Here is a 19533-nt window from a genome sequence, read left to right as displayed (position 1 = left end):
GGGCCAAGTGGCCTCTGTCTGTGATGTAAACTTTATGTGATTCAATGATGTGAACAATTTCCTTCCCTTTTCATTCTGGCTCCAAACTTAGTTAGAAAAGTTACAAAAAGACAAGGAACTATTTTAGGCATTTTTTGGTACGAAACTGCATAAAATGTGGAGACAATTGGTTCCACTTTGATTTAAATTTGCAAAATTGATCATGATACACTTGCGGCTTAAAGGCAGGAACAGGCTATTGCTAGGGGAAAGAAAAGAGGTGGCTGCACAACATCACGAAAGCAACCACTGACAATTCAGAACACCTGATGACCTGAAAGTGGCCCCGGTTGCTCAGATCCCATCTTCCTGGGCCTCCTCCCACTCAAGTTTCCTCGACCCATTCCCAAGACCAGCAAACACTGCCCCGCCACCCCCACCCCGCAATGGCTCGGCCCTCTCACCATTCTCCTTTCTCAGTCTTCCTGGACCCCAGAACATTCCCACAAGCTTCCAAGAAACTATCCTACTGCTTACAAAACTCTAGGCCACACTGGACCAGGACCTCATGACCCCTCTCCCAGTGATCCAAGAACACTTCTCTGTAATGCTCCCACACCCAAGAATGACCATGAGAACCCATCCTATATTGACAGATCCCTGGCATCTCGCCCTTGGTAAAGATATAATTCATAATCTACCATGTTTGTCTTATACTTTTTTATTTTATGTTGAGGAGAATTAGGGTAAAGTTAATTATGCAGGACAGTAATATTGTTTTGATGGCATAACAGATTCCCTAGTGGTTTAGTACCAGTGTAAATGGAAACAGTGCAAGTTTTATTTGTTGTTGCAGTGTCATGTGGCATTTCGAACATAAAGGTTTTGAGTATTCTCAAAGAAAAATAAGGCTAACAGTTTTTATTGATTAGCTTAACCGTGCTATAAATACCATGTAATACACATTCTTAAAATGGAGGTATGCTCTTAAAATAAGTCTGATTGAGCCAATCATTGCCTTATTTGGTGGTAGATATCACTTTAAATATGTTCCCCAAAACTGAAATGCAAGTCTTCATAAGAAAAAAGTGTTAAGCACCCCCAGGACAACATAGACAAAAAAGCAAAAAAAAAAGCACATTTTGATTTAAGGTAACCCGATATTGGCAAGGTTTTGAACAAACAGTCGAACGACAACTATATACGTTGCAATGGACAATTGACAAATCTGTCACTGACCTCATAAGTATAGTCATTAGCTGCTTGCAACTCTGACTGTTGCTGAAATCAGGAAATCAGTCTTGTGATAGAAAAAGTTAGCAACTCGATGAGAATTTCAGATTATGTTATTTTGAATGTCAAATGGGCTTGTATAGGAGCACAGCAACAAAAAGCAGCACTTAATTTTAGTCTCACATGGAATGAACTTCCAGGTAAGGTAGTGGAAATAAAACGTTCGAAGTGGTTTAAGAAATCAGTGGTTGCCATGGCAGGATGGATATTTCCAGGATGGGTGAGGTGGGCCTTCCTAATTTTCAACCCTTTTGTAGATAAATAAGCAGGGAACAGAGCATACCCCTTTACCTTACTTTCATAGGTCTCACTAAGGCATTCTACAAGATTTTGGGAAAAATTGTCTATCGAAGCTCCTCAGTCTCATCCGCTCCTTCCATGACATGCACTGCCCTCTACAGTTTGATGGCTCCACTTCCGACAGTTTTGGAGTGAAGAATGGAGTTAAACAGGGTTGTGTCCTAGCCCCCACAGTTTAGCATCTTCTTCTCCATGCTCCACCTTCGCCTTCCCTGCAGATATGGAAGGAGTCTACTTGCACACTAGGTCAGACGGCAAGCTCTAAATCTATCAAGGCTGAAAGCAAAGACAAAAACACATTGTTTCCTCACATGGAAACTCAGCTACAAAGACTCATGGACCGTCTCTCCCATGCCTGTAACTTGTTCTCCTTGACTATAAGCATCAAGAAAACCATGGTCACGCGACAAAGTGTTGCATCTCTGCCCTGATCACACTAAATAACAACCCGCTGGAGGTGTTTAGCTAATTCTGCTACCTTAGATCCACTGTGACAGACAATCTGTCCCTTGATGCAGAGCTCAATACATGGATAGGGAAAGCAGCTACCATCTTTGACCGACTCGCGAAACGCGCATGGGCTAACAGGATAACACCAAGCGGACACTTAGGACAAAACTGATGGTTTATAAGGCCTGTGTTCACATCACCTTGCTGTATGGCTATGAAATATGGACAACATACAGCTACCAGGAAAAGCAGCTCAATAATTTCCATCTTCACTGTCTGCAGCGCATTATGGGTATATCCTGGCAAGACAAAAATCACAAATGCGGCAGTCCTCTCAAAGTTAGCGCTCCCAAGCGCATTGGCACTAATCAAACAGATGCAGCTTCGGTGGATCAGACATGTCCGCAGGATGGAAGATGACCGCATACCCAAGGACCTCCTGTGTGATGAGATGTCCGGGGCCAGACGATCACTGGGACGCTTAAAGCTCTGCTTCGAGGATGCTTGCAAGCGTGACATGAAGGCACTAAATATCGACTACTGCACCTGGCAATCATTAACTGGCAAAACAGGGAAATGGTAATACATCCTGTGGACTGTTGCGCACTTCCACGATGACCAGTTGCTACAGCAGCTTGGCAATAGGCGCCAACATCAAAAACAACAGCTTCACTTGTGGCACCTGTTTTTGACACTGGCGCCAATTGCCAAGCTGTAGCAACTGGTCACCGTGGTAGTGCACATCAGTCCACAAGATGTATTGCCATTTCCTTCTTTCGCCAGTTAATGATTACCAAGTGCAGTAGTCGATATTTAGGGCCTTCATGTCATGCTTGCAAACATCCTTGAAACGGAGCTTTGGGCGCCCCAGTGATCCATCTGCCTCTCAAGGATTGGCCTTCACAGTCAAAAGGTGCACCAAGAGAAGACACCCCAACTAGATGGTTTGTATACTGCGTGTCATCATCTTTCATCGATGGAAGGATGCCAAAGATAGATAGAGTAACTCACCTCTTGTCTCCTCCACCATTAATGAAGCACAAGTTAGGAGTGTGATGAAATACTTTGACTTGCCTCGATGGGTACAACTGCAACAACATTCTAGAAGCTAACACTATCCTGGACAAAGTAATCCACTTGATCAGCTACCCATCCACCATCTTAATGCGGTGGAGGGAATGGAGATTTATGGTTGCAAAGTGTACTATCTAGAGGATTATACAGATCAACTCGCCATGGCTTCTTTGATAGCACCTCCCAAACCTGCAGCCTCCACCACCTAGAAGGACAAGTAAAGTAGGTATATGGGAACACAAGTTCCCTTCCAAGCAGCACACCTGATGTGGATATATAATCATTGTGCTTCCATGTGAGAGTACCTTCACCACATGAACTGCAGTAATTCAGGAAGGCAGTCACCACCTGCTCAAGGGATGGGCAATAAAGGTTGGCCTTCCTAACAACACCCATATCCCATAAATGAATTTTTAAAAATCTGTTCTTCCACACATATGAAGGTACATTAGAAATTCAGTAATTCTAATTATGCCTTGAAATTGGTTTCTAAAATTTTAAAAATACTGAAATCCCAATTATTTTTATTTTTTTTATTTCAGAAAAAAAATGAATTGTAGGCAAAGGAATCGACCACATTGCTCAATATACTCCAGAAAACAATCGCAAATATCAAAGTCTGAATCTATAATTAGACATATCATAAAGTCACTTTTCATATCTTCATACCTCCAGCACCAGAACAAACACCTAATGCTACAAAAGTTGAGAGATTAATGAATAGGTCCCATCTCCTTTCATATAAAAGCATTACAACTGTAGAAAGGCAACTGAAATAGCTGCAAACTGTGCTGGTATTTGAAATAAGGTAGTTTTCTTTCTATACCTTTAAACGCATGGTGAAGTACATGAAGTAAAGGAGGCACTGCAATATCTATTTATACTAATGAAGTCAGTCATGCTTTGTAGCTCCATATTACAACTAAAAACTTGAATTCCAATAATAATTACAAGAAAGAAAATCAAATTGCAAAATATTAAAAGATGCTTTTTTTCTAAAAATGGTGCACATAGGCTAGCCAAGCGAACACACTCCTATTTTTTTATAATCGACCTGACACGAGTGACTGAAATAAACGTTTCCTGCCACATTTAAGATTCCGTAATTATAACACTAAACACGAGGCCTAGTCCTGAACAATGACCATGAAACTCACCTCTTCCAGAAATTTAGTAACATCGTACACTTTGTCGTGAATCACGAGCCATGTGGACTTGCTGCTGTTGTGCGTTTTCACTTCTTCCATCGTTAAATAACTGACCGCAGTCTCATCGTCGATCTTATTCTTTTGATCACCCATTATACACCTTTGCCCACAAACTAACAATCACCCTCCCGGCTTTCCGCAACGACAATCCACACCCGATTACGACCTACGAACCGATCCGACACCTCAACTGAACGTCACCCTTTCACGTGATTTCCTCTCGCGACAGTCTCCATTAGCAACAGCCAATCATGTACCGGGATCGCCGTAAACGGCCAAGAGAGCTCAAGCCATCCCAATCGTACGTCAGCTGATCCGGCAGCAGTATCACGTGATTATTTGCCAATGGGCAGCTGGCTGTTGGCCAGAGGGACATGGTGAGACCCAACTTCAGATAATATCTTAGCAGGCAGCATCTGTGGAGAGAGAAGCAGAGTTAACGTTTCATCTCTGTGACCTTTGATCAGAATTGGCAAAGGTTAGAAATGTAATAGGCTTTGAAGGGGGCCGGGAAGAACAAAGTGTATGATAGGGCAGGAGAGATTAAATGACAAAGATGTCCTGGAACAAAAGACAAAGGGAGTAGTAGTAGCTGTAGTATAAGACAAGGTACACACTGCTGCCACTGTGCGTCAGTGGTGGAGGGGTGAAGGTTTGTAGATGGGGTGCCAATCAAGCGGGCTGTTTTGTCCTGGATGATTTTGAGCTTCTTGAGTGTTGTTGAAGCTGCACCCATCCAGGCAAGTGGAGAGTGTTCTATCACACTCCTGATTTGTGCTTTGTAGATGGTGGACAGGCTTTGGGGCGTCAGGAGGTGAGTTACTCGACGCAGGAATCCTAACCTGCTCTTGTAGCTATGGTATTCATATGGCTACTCCAGTTCAGTTTCAGGTCAATGGTAACCCCCAGGATGTTGATAGTGGGGGATTCAGCAATTGTAATGCCATTGAATGTCAAGGGGAGATAGTTATACTCTCTTTGGAGATGATCATTGCCTGGCACTTGTGTGGTGCGAATGTTACTTGCCAGTTATCAGCCCAAGCCTTGATATTGTGCAGGTCTTGCTGCATTTCTGCACGGACTGCTTCAGTACCTGAGGAGTCGCGAATGGCGCTGAACATTGTGCAATCATCAGCAAACATCCCCACTTCTGACCTTATGATTGAAGGAAGGTCATTGATGAAGCAGCTGAAGATGGTCTAGGAAACGACCCTGAGGAACTCCTGCAGTGATGTCCTGGAGTTGAAATGATTGACCTCCAACAATCACAACCATCTTCCTTTGTGCTAGGTATGACTCCAACCAGCGGAGAGTTTTCCCCCTGATTCCCATTGACTCCAGTTTTGCTAGGGCTCCTTGATGCCATACTCTGTCAAATGCTGCCTTGAAGTCAAGGGCAGTAACTCTCACCTCACCTCTTGAGTTCAGCTTTTTGTTTGAACTAAGGCTGTAATAAGGTCAGGAGCTGAGTGGCCCTGGTGTGGAAGTGAGCAGAAAGGCATGGCACACCATTAACACACCATTAACATATTGTTTGCCTTTGCTCCGTGACCTTTTGGTCAGCTATGTGGCCTGGTCCAATCTACACCTTCTCCTTTGTTATCTCTTGCCCCACCCCCATCTCACATGCTTATAATCTGTGACTTTTCTAATATTTGTCAGTTCCGAAGAAAGGTCACTGACCCGAAACGTTAACTCTGCTTCTCTTTCCACAGATGCTGCCAGACCTGCTGAGTGATTCCAGCATTTCTTGTTTTTATTTCAGATTTCCAGCATCTGCAGTATTTTGCTTTTATATTATTATGGCACTATGCTTAATGGGAAAGTTAGCCAAGTTAGGAATAATAGGAGCAGTTTGCTGAGCTTTGCTAGTATGACTTAATTTTAAAGAAACAGCAATAACAGAATGCAGCTAGTAGCTAATCTAACCACAACCATCAGTCACAAGGTATCAGCAGAACCATGACAGATGTGGGGAGTGAGGCCAGAATGTTCGTTGCTGACTCCTCTGCTCCTGCTTTTTATCTTGCTTGTGCAAAACAATATTATATCAGTAACAAGTATGTATTCAGAATGGAGGGTATTGTTAACCTCAATAACAGATGTACTGCACGTTATCGCATGGTTGAAGTTGAATTGTACTGCACTGATTGGTTAAACAAGGAGGTATAGCATGAATCTTAATATATAAACAGTAGTTTCTGTATCACGGACCAACACTTACTCTGGTGGACCTGACAGACTCCAGTGGAGTCAGTGCCGCTGTATCAGAGTAAGTCTGCCGGCGACTGCGCAAATAAAGTAATTGATTTTACCTACACATTCGACTCGGTATATTTACTGAACCAGACTGAGGGCAAAAAGAACTTAGATTCTGGTGTCAGAAGTGGGATCTCAACAGACAAGTGCCGATCATCAGTGAAATCAGAATCAGACTAGTCTTGGACGGAGAGAGAGGAAATGGGCCCCCGACGTGAGTAGTTGATATATGACCATGTCGGTTTTCCTCTGTCTCGTAGTCCGATAAAAGTTTGATCACTCGCTTATGGTCAGGTAAGATCGTCTGGACGAGATCAACGATCAGTCTGGTGGATTAGAAAAGACAAGTTCCGTCGATGTAGGTACGACTGATGAGTTATTCTTAGGTCAGGTTACCCGGTGGGGCATTGATATCGTTACCGCGTTTATTCTTAGGTCAGGTTACCTGGTGGGGAACTGATATCGTTACCACGTTTATTCTTAGGTCAGGTTACCCGGTGGGGAACTGATATCGTTACCGCGTTTATTCTTAGGTCAGGTTACCCGGTGGGGAACTGATATCATTACCGCGTTTATTCTTAGGTCAGGTTACCCGGCGAGGAACTGATATCGTTTGATTGGGAATTAAGAGGTTCGAATAAGACAATTTGTGAGTAACTGTTTAGATAATAATTTGTAAGTAATTTTAACTCTTGGACTGTAGGGGCGAACCACGCAGTTGAAGAATAGTTTGTGATAATGGGAAACTGTTTAGACAAGACAAGTGATCCATCCTGTCCATTACAAGTTCTGTGTGATAAATATCCGGATAAAGGGAAAGACATCAGACAATTATCGGCAGCCTTATATAAGAAATTAGGAGACCAATGGCCCTTAGGGGGGACAAAAGACTTGGAAGTAACTAAAAAAATCCAAGAAAAAATCTGGAAACAAAATAAAGGCAATAGGGCCAAAGAATTAATTGGATTATGGAGACAATCTTGTCAGGAGGAAAAAAATAGAACCCTCCTATCAAGTTGGCAAGAAAACGCCCTCAAATTAGGAATACCGATTAGTGAAGGGGGAAACCAAAAGACTCTAAAAATTCCGTTGATCCCAACATTGACTGCGCCTGTTCGTCTCCTTGTGTGTGATTCGTCTTTTGTTTGTGTTAATGCTGCTTACCTCATTAAAAAAAAGAGCGCTAATCGAGTGTCAAGAAGGTTTTGAGAAAGTAGAAGGAAGAATGGACTCAACGGCTTCTAAAAAGGAAGGGTCGCCCCTGGGGACAAGTAAACCATGTCCTCTGGAGAAAGGCGGCCCACGTCCGTTTGCCCCCTCGAAGGTGACGCAAAAGCGCCACGGTAAATATGTGTTTTTTAAAAAAAAGATAGGTATGTTTTAGAGTAAAAACAAGTTACTGTGTCTTTTGATTCGAATGTGTGAATGTTGGAAGCTTCCATGAATTGAATGTCTCTGGGATGTACAGCTTGTGTTCTGTACAACTTGTGTTCTGTAGAACTGACTGTCGTTAACTCTTTGTTGTCTGGCCTTAATGATGAAGGAATGAGTCTGTTACTTTTTCTATTTTACACGTGTATATTTTGTGGGAACCTATTTTGGTTGTGAATTAGTTGAAGCTTGACATTGGGACAGGGAATTTGACAGAGATTTTGGTATTTTGAATTCATAACCCATGACAGAAATCAATTTTCAAAGTTGTTTGGAATTGAATGTGTGTGAAAAGTGATTGTTGAGTGTGTTCATTTCGATTTAAGATTGTGCACCCAGGAATGGGATATAAAATTGAATTATATTTTAAGTTAAAATTTTATTTTTATTTTAAAAGTTGGTTTTGCAACTGTGAAAAGGCAATGAACAATTTTGTAAGAGATAAGCTTCAGCCTTGAAGGTCTGATGATGTTTGGCAGAAATCAAATCTGAAGTTTACAACTCCTGCTTTAATTGGAGTTCCAGTTGAAAATCTGTTCTAGTTTTTTGGAGTTTAAATTAAAGACATGTTTTACTGACTGTTTTAAGCAGCACATGTCAAAAGATTGAATATTGTTTTAAGGGAGAGAAGGATAAACAAAAGGGATATAAGAAAGAAATCCTGTTTAAAGTTTGTGTAAGGACCTAGTGTTAAGTCTTTTGTTGTAAGAATGTTAAATAACTTTTTCTTTAGTTTTTGGTTTTATTACAGTCATTTGAAAAGGCGCCTGAAGAACAAGGAAAATGACGTAATTTACCTATCTTTTTAAAAAAAAAAGCACGTGCTATTCTGTTCTGTGTGTAGTTAATAAGTATTATAAGTTAGTAAGTCTGAATTAAATTAATACTGTTAAGGTTAATTGACCTGTTAAATTGAAAAAAAACTTGAAATGTCATTTGCAACCACAATGAACTTTCAAGTTTAGCATGTCGAGTTTTGGGGGAGTCTTAAGTTCCGGACATAGGACTCACTCATATAACATCGGCAGTTTTGATTTTTAAATATTTATTGCAGTGAATTGGAATTTGGAATCATCTTTGTTTTATAAAAAAATCCTTGGATTAGAAACCTCTTACAAAAGATGCTAAAAGTTTGGAAACAATTGGAGTTTAAACTAAAATGCTGTCTTTCCTGATGGAGATGCTTTCCTTGGGGTTGGAAAACAACAAAAGCATTTGTGGCATTTTCAACTTCAAAGGACAGCAACCCTAAGGATACCAAAAGGATTGAAAAAGTTTAAAATGGACAGTTCTTTTCGATCAGAAAAGAAAGGTTACGTAAAGTGACGCAGCTGAGAATGTTTTGCTCCGCCCCCTTGGAGACAAACAAAGAACTTAACCCCCTGCAGCTTTTTTTCATTGCTGAGAGTAAAATTTGTATATAAGGGACATTATTAAACCGTAAATTTTAAATTGACAGATAGAATTGGACAAATTAACCCACTGGGCTCAGGGGCAGAGCCACAGTGGATTCTTTTTAAGCAGGTGACGGCAGATTCCAAGGCCACATGAGAACTGATGCCACAGCAAGAGATCCAGCAGCTTTGAGAATTTAAGACCTTAATTGCAGACATCAAATGTCACAGCATCTTTATCAATGAGACAAAGTGCTTGAGAATAAGAGATAGTTGCAAGCACTTCTGTCTTTAACGTACAAAAAGTACAACCAAGTCTGGGCATAAGAAATTGGAATCAATAAACAAAATTTAATTGATATGAGTAGTTATTTAAAGCACTCAAAGGGAAATTTATTTGATATTTAAGAGGACAATCCCAAAGTTTTAGAAAGAAAAAAAACACAAAACAGTCTAAGTGGTTTACTGTGTTGGATATTAGCAATGGGTTCTGGTCCATACCGTCGGCACAAGAGTGTCAATATAAATTTGCGTTTACGCTCCACGGACAACAGTATATCTGGATGTGTCTCTCCCAGGGATTTTATAATAATTGATCGATATTCCACCTTCCTCCAGAAGGCCAGAGTGAAAGTTAAGCTGAAAAAGGCACAGATAATGAAGGAAAAGGTTTCTTATTTGGGAATAGTAATAACACAGGAAAAGCATGAGACAGAGCAAAAGTGAGTGCAGACAATCCTCGAACTCCCCAGCGCAAAATATTAAAGCTCTAAGAAAAAAAAGGGACAGTTCCTATTCCAGATTGTGAGATTAAACAGACAAAAGCACCAACCCCCACGATTACCCCCACATCCGAATTACCGACGAGTAAGGTTACGACCCAGCAGTCACAAGTGACTGGTCTCCCTTGCCCGGCCTTGACTACAGGACCAGAAAATGGACTTGCGATAATAAAAACTAATAAAATTGTATATGATAATATAAAGCTTGAGTTGGTACCGGTAATATTGACTAACTCAGATATCCAGCTACCTGGCTGGTGCCCTGAGAAGACCCAAGAGTTGTACAAGGTATTACTGTAACAATTGCTGAGACAGGAATTTGGTAATGAGGGAATATAAAGGGAAAGAGACATAAACATAGTTTAGTGAATGACGCAGCCACAGTCCTTAATATGGGAACTTCAATTGTCAATACTATAGATTTGGAAAATGTGGACCAGAATGTTAGAACTCTTAGTCAGCTAGTAAAGGATATTTTGAAAAAGGAACAAAAGGGACAGAGTGGTGTAGCTAAAGTAGGAAAGGACTTGATGAATACGGTGACAGGAAGGGTGGTGAGACTGTCAAGGTATGTTGTAGCAGATAGTAAGGAAGTAGGACCCATGAGAGAAAGGGTTAAAGATTTGTGAAGGAGCTGTGCAGACAACTGCACAAGGTGAGGCAGGAGGTTCTATAGAAACATGATAGAGGAACAGACAAAGGTGCCTGTTGTGGGAGACAAAGTAATGGTAAAGGGAAGGGCCGATGGAAATACATGGTCCCAACTGAAAAAATATAATCAAGGGAATAATGGTAGTATTGATAGGCATTGGATTATTATTAGATGGGTTACTAATTGGGCAAGGATTGTGGGGAACGAAACCCGAGCACAACGGGACCATGTTGGGTCCCCATAGGTAGACATGTATCCCTCATCGGGGGATACTCACAACATGGACAAGTACTAACACCTGGTGACCACCAGGGCAGTGTGTTTAAATTACAGATATAACCACTAGTGGCGAATGGGAAAGAACCGGACTGCAGTGGCTGTGGGGCCTGATGCTAATATCCGGAGAGGAAGAACAAAGACCCGGTAATGGATGCACAACGGATTAATGAAAGGAGTATTAATATGGACTATATGAACTATGGGGCATTGCACAACATGTTGGATGGGAAGTGCATAACGGCGAGTAAACCTACTTGACTGCATGCATCAGGGCAAAGATGCAGTATGTGTACAGTGTTCCACAGATGACCGTGCTAACTGCGTGAGCAGACAGAAAGGGGAAGGGGTAACTGAGAGCTGTGTCTTTGGAATTGTTTGTGCCCCTCCCATTGGGCAACAGATGATAAGGAAAGTTGAAAGGAACATGGATGTGTGGGGGTACATCGAGCCCAGGGGAAGCGTTGTATGATAATGTTAAACATGAGATTGTGCCTGTCCTGGTCAATATCTCAGGGATGCAAATGCCGGGATATTGTATGGAACAGGCAAGAAATATGTATAGTGTATTAAGTAAGATTGTAATGCAGCAGGCTGCCGATGCCATGGGTGCCACTAGATTTAGAGGTCAGGATCAGCTTTATAGAACAAAGAGGGGGATGTTAATGAACTGAAACAGGCCCTTCGACCCACCGAGTCTGTGACGACCATCAACCACCCATTTTTACCTATACTAGGGGCAATTTATAATGGCCAATTAACCTATCAACCAGCAAGTCTTTGGCATGAATCAAAAGATGGAACACCTTAAAGGAGTAATGAAGGGACTGTTAAAGAGAGCAGAGAAAAATCAGGAGGATCAGACCAATCTGGGAAAAGAGGGCACGGAGATACAATTAGACGGAATTACGATATTAGAGGCACATGCCAGAACCGTCAACCACCTCATAGATAGAGAACAGGAAGATGCCGAAAAGCTAAGGCAGGGACAACTCGGTCACGCTTATGGCTTGTGGATGGTGGGACAGACTCGACACAACCTCGATCAGATCCAAAGGGGGGAGGTGCCCGATTGGATAGACAGCCCATATCTGGCTCGGCTAGCCGAGAGAAAAGGGACACTGGACAATTGTACTCCGAAAGGACTCACCAGAGTATACCCAGTGATCCCAGATTGTGAAATGGGCAAAGCTACAGGAGTGGCAATAGTCCTGATGATCCCAATAGTCACTGTAGGGACTCAGGGCCAAGTATTAGTGAACAGTGACATTTCAAATAATGAAAGTGTTTGTAGTACATATGGTCCGTGGATGTTAGAACAAACGAAGGAAAATTGGAGGCAAATTGATGCAGGACAGGTACCAGTTTGGATAAATTACACCCAGTTGGAGGATTTAGCTAGTCACACAAATGATAAAATTACCAGGTGCAAAATCAGAAAACTTAAAGTGTGGAAAGGTCAGGAATGTGTAAATACAGGATCTATGAGTATTGGAGTAGTGTTGGGAATACCTGTAATTCTGAGAGATAAGTTAGGGATGCAATTATACAAAGTAGAAAATATAGGAGTGGTAAGGGGAAAAGATTACATAAAATACTATGATATATTACCCTATGTTATGGAAATGTTGTGGAAATTGGAAAAGAGGTAATTGGAACAACATTGTCCATTGTCTGAGTGTAGTCTGGAAAACCAGGTGGTCATATGTCCTCATCCTATAGATAAAATGGCAGAATCAAAATGTGGATTTAATGCCACTGTAAATTGCACCATGGAGACTAGGAAAGCATTGTCAGGGTTAACCCATGTGGCCTATATGGGAAAGGGGAGATATTGCTTAACCACCACAGCGAAGGAGTACCAGTATGGACATAAACAGACTTGGCTGGTGAGCAACAGTACATTTTGGTTCAACCCACAAATACCAACCCGAGTAGGGAAGATGGAGTTGGTACAGATAAATAAACAAAAGACAGAAACGATAACTGTGACAGAAAGTATTAAGGAGGATTTGACATATTACCTCCGGGACTATGAATATACTATTCAACCATTGCCCACACGCTTGGGTAAAGAGAGACAGCAGCTAGAAGTCATTGCTGCAGTGTACTACAATCTGGAACAACAGTCGAAGATGCTACAAGATGAGATTGACGAGATAAATGGCAGGAGGACTTATGGAACTGGGGGTCAGACGTGCAGAATTATCTCCCATGTCCTGATAGTGGTTTTGGGTATCATGGTGTTAGATGTGACATACGTAATTTGGCAACTTAAGAAATTAATTAGGCAATGTAAGAGGATATATGACCACAGGTTGGACCGCTACCCAAAAAGCAATTAGTGTTCGAACTTGCTCTATAAAAGGAGAGACAATTAGTTATGCCATAAAAGGGTAATTGTATAACCTTTTCATATATACTTAAAATGAGTTAATGAATGATCAATGTACTTTAAGAATGAAATTGTATTATGTTTGTACAATCGATGATGTAACTTTGATGCTTAAATGAAATTGTAATTGTACATGTGTACCACCTTTTATGTTTTTGCTCATTAAGTGCTGTTGTAGACAAGTAACTGAAGCCCCTGCAAAACTTATGCCTTTACAGAGTTCCCGCTGGCCCCTCTTGTGGCACAAGCAGGCAACGTATTGAGTGTGACCCCTCCGGGTGTTGAAGGCTGTTTCTAAACAAGTAGAGACCATCAAAGGCACCTAGGTGGGATCGAGGGAAGGATTCTTAAAAGTGTTTTGAAGAATCAAAGGGGGGACTGTGAGAACAGAATTTTATGGGGACATTTAAGATGAAATAATTAATCAATCATGTATTGCTAACAAGCTAGCTTCAATGCTGCAGGGAGGGACAGCTTATCAGAAATGACTTTATAACTTCAGGGCTGCAGAGGCAACTTGGCCTTGCAGCTGGTACAGAGCAATGGCAGAGGGAGACATTGTGCTTCAACAGCACTCTTCTTATCTCATCACCCAGACATGACACAATCCTAAGGAACAGTTAGTGTGAGAAACATACTGACCAGGCCAACCCACGGCCCTTGTCCGAGGATGGCTCAGCCTACCCTTCTGATTCAGCAGTTGCTGAGCTTTTTGCTTCTATGTTATACTGTTTAAATGATATTTGAGTAAATAGATTCATATAATCCTAGTGAATACATATATACATTCATATACAAGTTGATCAGTAGAGAGAAGGTTATCATAGAATGATAAGAGGACGGAATGTGGAAGTGAGCAGAAAGGCATGGCACTATGCTTAATGGGAAATTTAGCCAAGTTAGGAATAATAGGAGCAGTTTGCTGAGCTTTGCTAGTATGACTTAATTTTAAAGAAACAGCAATAACAGAATGCAGCTAGTAGCTAATCTAACCGCAACCATCAGTCACAAGGTATCAGCAGAACCATGACAGATGTGGGGAGTGAGGCCAGAATGTTCGTTGCTGACTCCTCTGCTCCTGCTTTTTATCTTGCTTGTGCAAAACAATATTATATCAGTAACAAGTATGTATTCAGAATGGAGGGTATTGTTAACCTCAATAACAGATGTACTGCACGTTATCGCATGGTTGAAGTTGAATTGTACTGCACTGATTGGTTAAACAAGGAGGTATAGCATGAATCTTAATATATAAACAGTAGTATCTGTATCACGGACCAACACTTACTCTGGTGGACCTGACAGACTCCAGTGGAGTCAGTGCCGCTGTTCTCAGAGTAAGTCCGCCGGCGACTGCGCAAATAAAGTAATTGATTTTACCTACACATTCGACTCGGTATATTTACTAAACCAGACTGAGGGCAAAAAGAACTTAGATTGTCACTGGCGGAACCCAAACTGAGCGCCACTGAGCAGGTTATTGCTAAGGAAGTGCCGCTTGGTAGAACTGTCGACGACACCTTCCAACACTTTACTGATGATCGAGAGTAGACTGATGGGGCAGTAATTGGCCAGTTTGGATTTGTCCTGCTTTTTGTGTGCAGGACATACCTGGACAATTTTCCACATTGCTGGGTAGATGTCAGTGTTGCAGTTGTACAGGAACAGCTTGGCTCGGGGCGCTGCAAGTTCTGGAGCACAGGTCTTCAGTACTATTGCCAGAATGTTGTCAGGGCCCATAGCATTTGCAGTATCTAGTGCCTTCAGTCGTTTCTTGAAATCATGTAGAGTGATTCGAATTGGCATCTGTGATGCTGGGGACTTCAGGAGGAGGCCGAGATAGATCATCCAGTCAGCACTTCTGGCTGAAGATGGATGCAAATGCTTCAGCCTTATCTGTTGTACTTATGTACTGGGCTCCCCCATCATTGAGGATGGGGATATTTGTGGGGCTACCTCCACCAGTTAATTGTTTAATTGTCCACCACCATTCACGACTGGATGTGGCAGGGCTGCAGAGCTTAGATCTGATCTGTTGGTTGTGGGATCACTTTGATCTGTTTATCGCATGCTGCTTATGCTGTTTGGCATGTAAGTAGTTGGTGGTTGGGAAAATAATTGAAAAAACTCTGAGGGTCAGGATTAATCTCCGCTTGGAGAGGCAGAAATTAATCAGGGATAGTCAGCATGGCTTTGTCAGGAGGAGATCGTGTCTAACAAACTTGATTGACTTTTTCGAGGCGGTGACTAGATGTGTAGATGAGGGTAAAGCAGTTGATGTAGTCTACATGGACTTCAGTAAGGCTTTTGATAAGGTCCCACATGGGAGGTTGGTTAAGAAGGTAATAGCCCATGGGATCTAGGGCAATTTGGCAAACTGGATCCAAAATTGGCTTGGTGGCAGGAAACAGAGGGTAATGGTCGAGGGTTGTTTTTGCGAGTGGAAGCCTGTGACCAGTGGTGTACCGCAGGGATCGGTGCTGGGACCCTTGGTGTTTGTAGTGTACATTAATGATTTAGACATGAATATAGGAGGTATGATCAGTAAGTTCGCAGATGACACGAAAATTGGTGGTGTCGTAAATAGTGAGGAGGAAAGCCTTAGATTACAGGATGATATAGATGGGCAGAGCATTGGCAAATGGAATTTAATCCTGAGAAGTGTGAGGTGATGCATTTTGGGAGAACTAACAAGGCAAGGGAATATACAATGGATGGTAGCACCCTAGGAAGTACAGTGTCAGAGGGACCTTGGTGTACTTGACCATAGATCACCGAAGGCAGCAGCCCAGGTAGATAAGGTGGTTAGGAAGGCATATGGGATACTTGCCTTTATTAGCTGAGGCATAGAATATAAGAGCAGGGAGGTTATGATGGATCTGTATAAAACACTAGTTAGGCCACAGCTGGTGTACTGTGTACAGTTCTGGTCACCACACTATAGGAAGGACGTGATTGCACTGGAGAGGATGCAGAGGAGATTCACCAGGATGTTGCCTGGGCTGGAGCATTTCAGCTATGAAGAAAGGCTGAAAAGGCTAGGGTTGTTTTCCTTAGAACAGAGAAGGATGAGGGGGACATGATAGGTATACAAAATTATGAGGGGCATTGACAGGTTAGATAGGAAGAAACTTTTTCCCTTAGCGGAGGGATCATTAATGAGGGGCATAGATTTAAGGTAAGGAGCAGGTGGATTAGAGGGGATTTGAGGAAAAATTTTCACCCAGAGGGTGGTTGGAATCTGGAATACACTGCCTGAAGTGGTGGTAGAGGCAGGAACCATCAAAACATTTAAGAAGTATTTAGATGAGCACTTGAAACACCATAGCATACAAGGCTACTGGCCAAGTGCTGGAAAATGGGACTGGAATAGTTAGGTGTTTGATGGCTGGCACAGACACGATGGGCCAAAGGGCCTGTTTCTGTACTGTATGACTGTATGTGCTGATCTTCATTGGCTCCCCGGTTAAGCATGATTTAAAAATTCTCATCTTTGTTTTCAAGTCCCTCCATGGTTTCACCACTGCAATTTTCTCTAGCTCCACAACCCTCTGAGATATGTGCACTGCTCTAATTATGGCCTCCTCAGCATCCCCAATTTTAATCGCTTCACTATTGGTGGCTGTGCCTTCAGCTGCCAAAGCCCTAAGAAATGGGAAATCCCTTCTTAAACCTCTCCATCTTTCTTTCCTTCTTTAAGATGCTCCATAAAACTTGCCTCTTTGACCAAGCTTTTGGTTATCTGCCATAAAATCTCCTTCGGTGGCTTATTTCCAACTTTGACTCCTGTAAAGCATCTTGGGACATTTTATTTTGTTAAAGGCGCTATATAAATACTAGTTGTTGTTATATCCAAGTTTGCAGATGACACTCAGTTAGAGGGCACAGTAAGTTGTGTAGATGGGAGCAAGTAGTTACAAAAGGACACATTAAGAGAGTGGGAAAATTGTGACAGATGGAGTTCACTATGGAGACATGTGAAGTCATCCAGTTTGGATTCAAGAAATCAGAATTTTATTTATTGAACTGTAGAGGAGCTAAGGGATTTAGGTATCCAAGTTGCATAAATGTGGCTTGAGTTTAGAGGTAATCAATTTAGGTGTTCAGGGACTTGAACACAAAGACCAGACTGACGTTCCAGTGCAGTCCCAAGGGAGTGCAGCGCTAGCAGAGGTGTCATCTTTTGTATGAGATGTTAAAACGAGGCCCCATCTGCCCTGTCAGGTGGACCTAAAAGAGCGTATGACACTATTTTGAAGGGCAAGAGACCTCTTCCTGGTGTCTTTGCCAGTAATTATTCCTCAATTGTTATCACTTAAACAGATTATCTGGTCATTATCACATTACTGTTTTCAGAACCTAGCTATATGCAAATTGGTTGGAGCATTTCCTGCATTACTACAGCGATGACACTTCCAAAGCACATATTTGGCTGCGAATGAAAGTCTTTCCTACTCTACACAAACATCGCAACATCAGTGGTGGGTAAGGAGGCCATAACACAGGATAAAATACACTCCACCAAAGAAAAATACTGCAGATGCTGGAAATATGAAATAAAAAGAGAAAATGCTGGAAAGACTCAGCACGTCTGGCAGCATATGCGAAGAGAGAAACAGAGTTAACATTTTAGGTCATTGACCTTTCATCAGAACTGGAAAAAGTTAGAGATGCAATAGGTTTTAAGTAAGTAAAATGTTGGGTGGGGGGAGCAGGGGGTAAAGAACAAAATGGAAGGTCTATGATAGGGTGGAAGGCAGGAGAGATTAAATGACAAAAGGGTTGATGATGCAAGGCTAAAGGGAGTGGTAATGGGATATGTAAAGAAACAAAAGATATGTCTATAGGAGGTGATGACATTCACCCATGAAGTTTAATGGGGCCTCGATTTAACATCTCACCTGCGACATTGCAGCACTCCTTCAGTACTGCACTAGAGTGTCAGCCTGGTTTATATGCTCAAATCTCTGCAGTGGGGTTTGAACCCACAACCTTCTGAGTCAAAGATGAACAGGAGAATTCCAGAGTTCAGGACCTAGACAGCTGAAAGCACAACTGCTAATGGTGGTACGATGAAAATTGGGGAAGCATAAGAGACCAGAATTGCAGGAGTGCAGAGAATGAGTTATCAACAGTATCTTTGACACCAAACGGGTTCTTTTAAAAATGGTTTATAAACTGTCAATCTATATTGGTTTATGATTGTAGAAAATAGCAATGCAATTTTTATACTTTTGATTTTTACGAGTTTGTCTTTTTGATTTACGAGATGGTGGGGTTGGCATTACTGCAGTTCTTGCTTCAGATTTACAGCTTTTTCCTTTTTATTTTACATAAAATGGTAATGGAGTGTCATATCATCTTTTGCAGAGAACATAAGAAATAGGAACTGGAGTAGGCCTTTTCTCCCTTCAGGCCTGCTCTGCCATTCTCTAAAATCACAGCTAATCTGCTTCCTCAACTCCACCGTCCCACACTATCCCCATATTCCTTAATTCCTTCAGTACCCTAAATCTGATGACCTCTGTCTTGAGTATACTCGACGACTGAGCATCCACAGTTCTCTGGAGTAAAGAATTCCAAAGATTCACAAACCTTTGAATGAAGAAATTTCTCTTTATCTGAGTTCCAAATGGCAGACCCCATGTTTTATATTCCCCAGCCAAGAGAAAAATTTTCTCAGCATCTTCCCTGTCCCAAGCCCCTGAAGAATTTTATATGATTTGATTATTCTTCTAACCACTAGGGAATATAGGTCAAGTCTACTCACTCTCTCCCCAAAGGACAATCCCCTCATCCCAGGAACCGGTCTGGTGAACCTTTGTTGCACACCCTCTCGGGCACTCTCTTACTTAGGTATGGAAACCAAAACTGAACACTGTACTCCAGGTACGGCCTCACCAATGCCCTGTACAGCTGCAGTAAGACTTCTTGACTCTCATACTCTGATCCCTTTGTATCAAAGGCTAACATGGAAGGAAAAATACTCCTTTCTTTCTGACAGTAATACAATGCTGGTTGGCTCACAAAAGACATTATA

The 19533-nt window shown here is 41.9% G+C and overlaps 1 protein-coding gene across 1 annotated transcript in view; it reads right to left on the bottom strand.

The window, feature by feature from the left end:
* cyb5b (cytochrome b5 type B) overlaps positions 1-4589 on the bottom strand; it is a 35078-nt gene extending 30489 nt beyond the window's left edge. Inside the window, exon 1 of the mRNA XM_068049208.1 lies at positions 4254-4589. Coding sequence (XP_067905309.1) covers positions 4254-4397 — 144 coding nt within the window. The 5' untranslated portion in view covers positions 4398-4589. The remainder of the gene's footprint in view (positions 1-4253) is intronic.
* Positions 4590-19533: the final 14944 nt, after the last annotated feature.

Source organism: Heterodontus francisci, chromosome 17 (assembly GCF_036365525.1).
Source record: "Heterodontus francisci isolate sHetFra1 chromosome 17, sHetFra1.hap1, whole genome shotgun sequence".
Taxonomy (NCBI): domain Eukaryota; kingdom Metazoa; phylum Chordata; class Chondrichthyes; order Heterodontiformes; family Heterodontidae; genus Heterodontus; species Heterodontus francisci.
Note: the sequence above shows the minus strand (reverse complement) of the source record. Positions and strands in the feature narration are given on the sequence as shown.